We start from the raw sequence: 1,738 nt of genomic DNA on the forward strand, positions 1-1,738 counted from the left end.
CTCTCTTCCACCTGCACTTTCAACTGGACCACGGCCAATCAGAGAGGTCCCGCCCCTGACTATCTCTGATTGGTTTAGTCCACGATAGGGGCATAATGTGTGTCTGTTGTTGACCACACGGAGAGTTGCAGAGATTTTTTTTTGTTACCGGAACAGTAAATATTTATTTTTAGTGGCACCACTGAAAAAATTGGTTCAGTATCTGTGAAGTGGATAAGGGCAATAAAAAAAATAGATGAATGAATGTTTGAAAATTAAAGACCATTTATTGCATTTTTGTCACATCTACAAACGTCCATTATTAATAGTTCTTAAATACAGTCGTCAGTTTTACAAATCAAACACATGAAAAAGACACAACTTTGCATTCAAATAGAGAAAATATGCACTATTTAATATGACTTTTTTTGACCAAAAATAAGCATTATCTTTTTCTGGACGGACATCTAAGCTTACACCTCCCTGCTCTGTCCCTTCAGGTTTAATAACCTTCACTAGAACACACGCAGGGACCTCATGAGGAAAAAGCTAAAAAGCTGTAATAGAAACTCTTACATATTCCTTTGCACAAGGTTGGACCCTGTCCGTCTTTTTCACTTGCAATAAAGCCTACATAAATAATAGAATGTGTCCATAATAATGTGAATCCCTAATAAAGTTTAATTACTGATTTACTGCATACTATTTACTCATAAATAGCTTGTCTGATTAGGCAACGAGCACCACGGTTAATCCTACAGAAGTATGTATTACTCCACAGCTAAAGTCCATCAGTCAGCTGCTACGTTTTAAACTTTCCACCCCCTTTGGTTACACATCAACACTCGAGGAGTTTCACAGCGCTAAACCAAAGGAAGCAGAGATCATTTGCACTGCGAGCTCTTAGTAACGAACTGGATATTAAGAGCTAAAATGCTCTTACTTGACTAAAACTGGAGATCAGAAGGGGACGAGCAGCTGCTGAACTCAGTCACATAAAGACCAGGGATTTGTGTTCAGGCCAGTCTCATAGACTTCACTGTAAAACCAGCAGCCCATCGAGCTAAAGTGGATCCCTGCAGTTTGTGTCCTGACTAAGGTGCATCCTAATAAGGCGATAAAGGTTCAGCTGAGTAATCAAGACCCAGTAAGTTACATAATTGATTAATATTCCTGAGGTGATGACTCAGACACGTCATGTGGTAAATGTTATACAGGCAGGATTGTCCGATACTTTGCAGCAGTCGCGGTAAAACGCTGCATGACCCTGATATTATTAAAAGTTAAGAAGCCTCAAGCTTCATTGTCCATCTCTATCTCCATTTCTATTGAAATTCTGCTAACACTGAATTGTGCTGGTGCTTCTTCTTCGACGACGGTGAAGACGACGATGGCGAGGAGTTCACCGGTGAGAGCGTGACGCTGTAGAGGTTGGCGACGAAGGCCTCCCAGCGGCGGCGCAGTGCTCGGTCCAAGGCCTGGTGGGAACAGGAGGAGTAAGGGTTAGCTACATTACAGCCCCTGACAGGTGACAAGAAGAACCTCAGATGTAGTTACAATGTTACAATGATAAAGGCACTCCCCCATGGCAGCAGTCCCCCCTAGCAGGACATTGCATCACAGACAAAACAGCTCAGCAACACCTCAGGGAATGTGACACAGCTGCTCGAGCGCCCTCGAAACTCTACATCACAGTCCGATCGAGCATGTGTGAAACAATGGAGCAAACACCAACTGCTAGGACCCAAAGGATCCCACC

At 42.9% G+C, this 1,738-nt stretch overlaps 1 protein-coding gene across 2 annotated transcripts in view; it reads right to left on the reverse strand.

Moving 5' to 3' along the window:
• Positions 1-246: 246 nt before the first annotated feature.
• Positions 247-1,738, reverse strand: part of LOC102200359 (uncharacterized) — a 5,214-nt gene continuing 3,722 nt past the window's right edge. For both annotated transcript variants that reach the window (XM_005751867.1, XM_005751866.1), the window contains exon 3: positions 247-1,457. In XM_005751867.1, the coding sequence (XP_005751924.1) occupies positions 1,305-1,457 (153 nt within the window). In that variant the 3' untranslated portion in view covers positions 247-1,304. The remainder of the gene's footprint in view (positions 1,458-1,738) is intronic.

Source organism: Pundamilia nyererei, unplaced genomic scaffold, assembly GCF_000239375.1.
Source record: "Pundamilia nyererei isolate P.nyererei 1_Seehausen unplaced genomic scaffold, PunNye1.0 scaffold00331, whole genome shotgun sequence".
In the NCBI taxonomy this organism is placed as follows: domain Eukaryota; kingdom Metazoa; phylum Chordata; class Actinopteri; order Cichliformes; family Cichlidae; genus Pundamilia; species Pundamilia nyererei.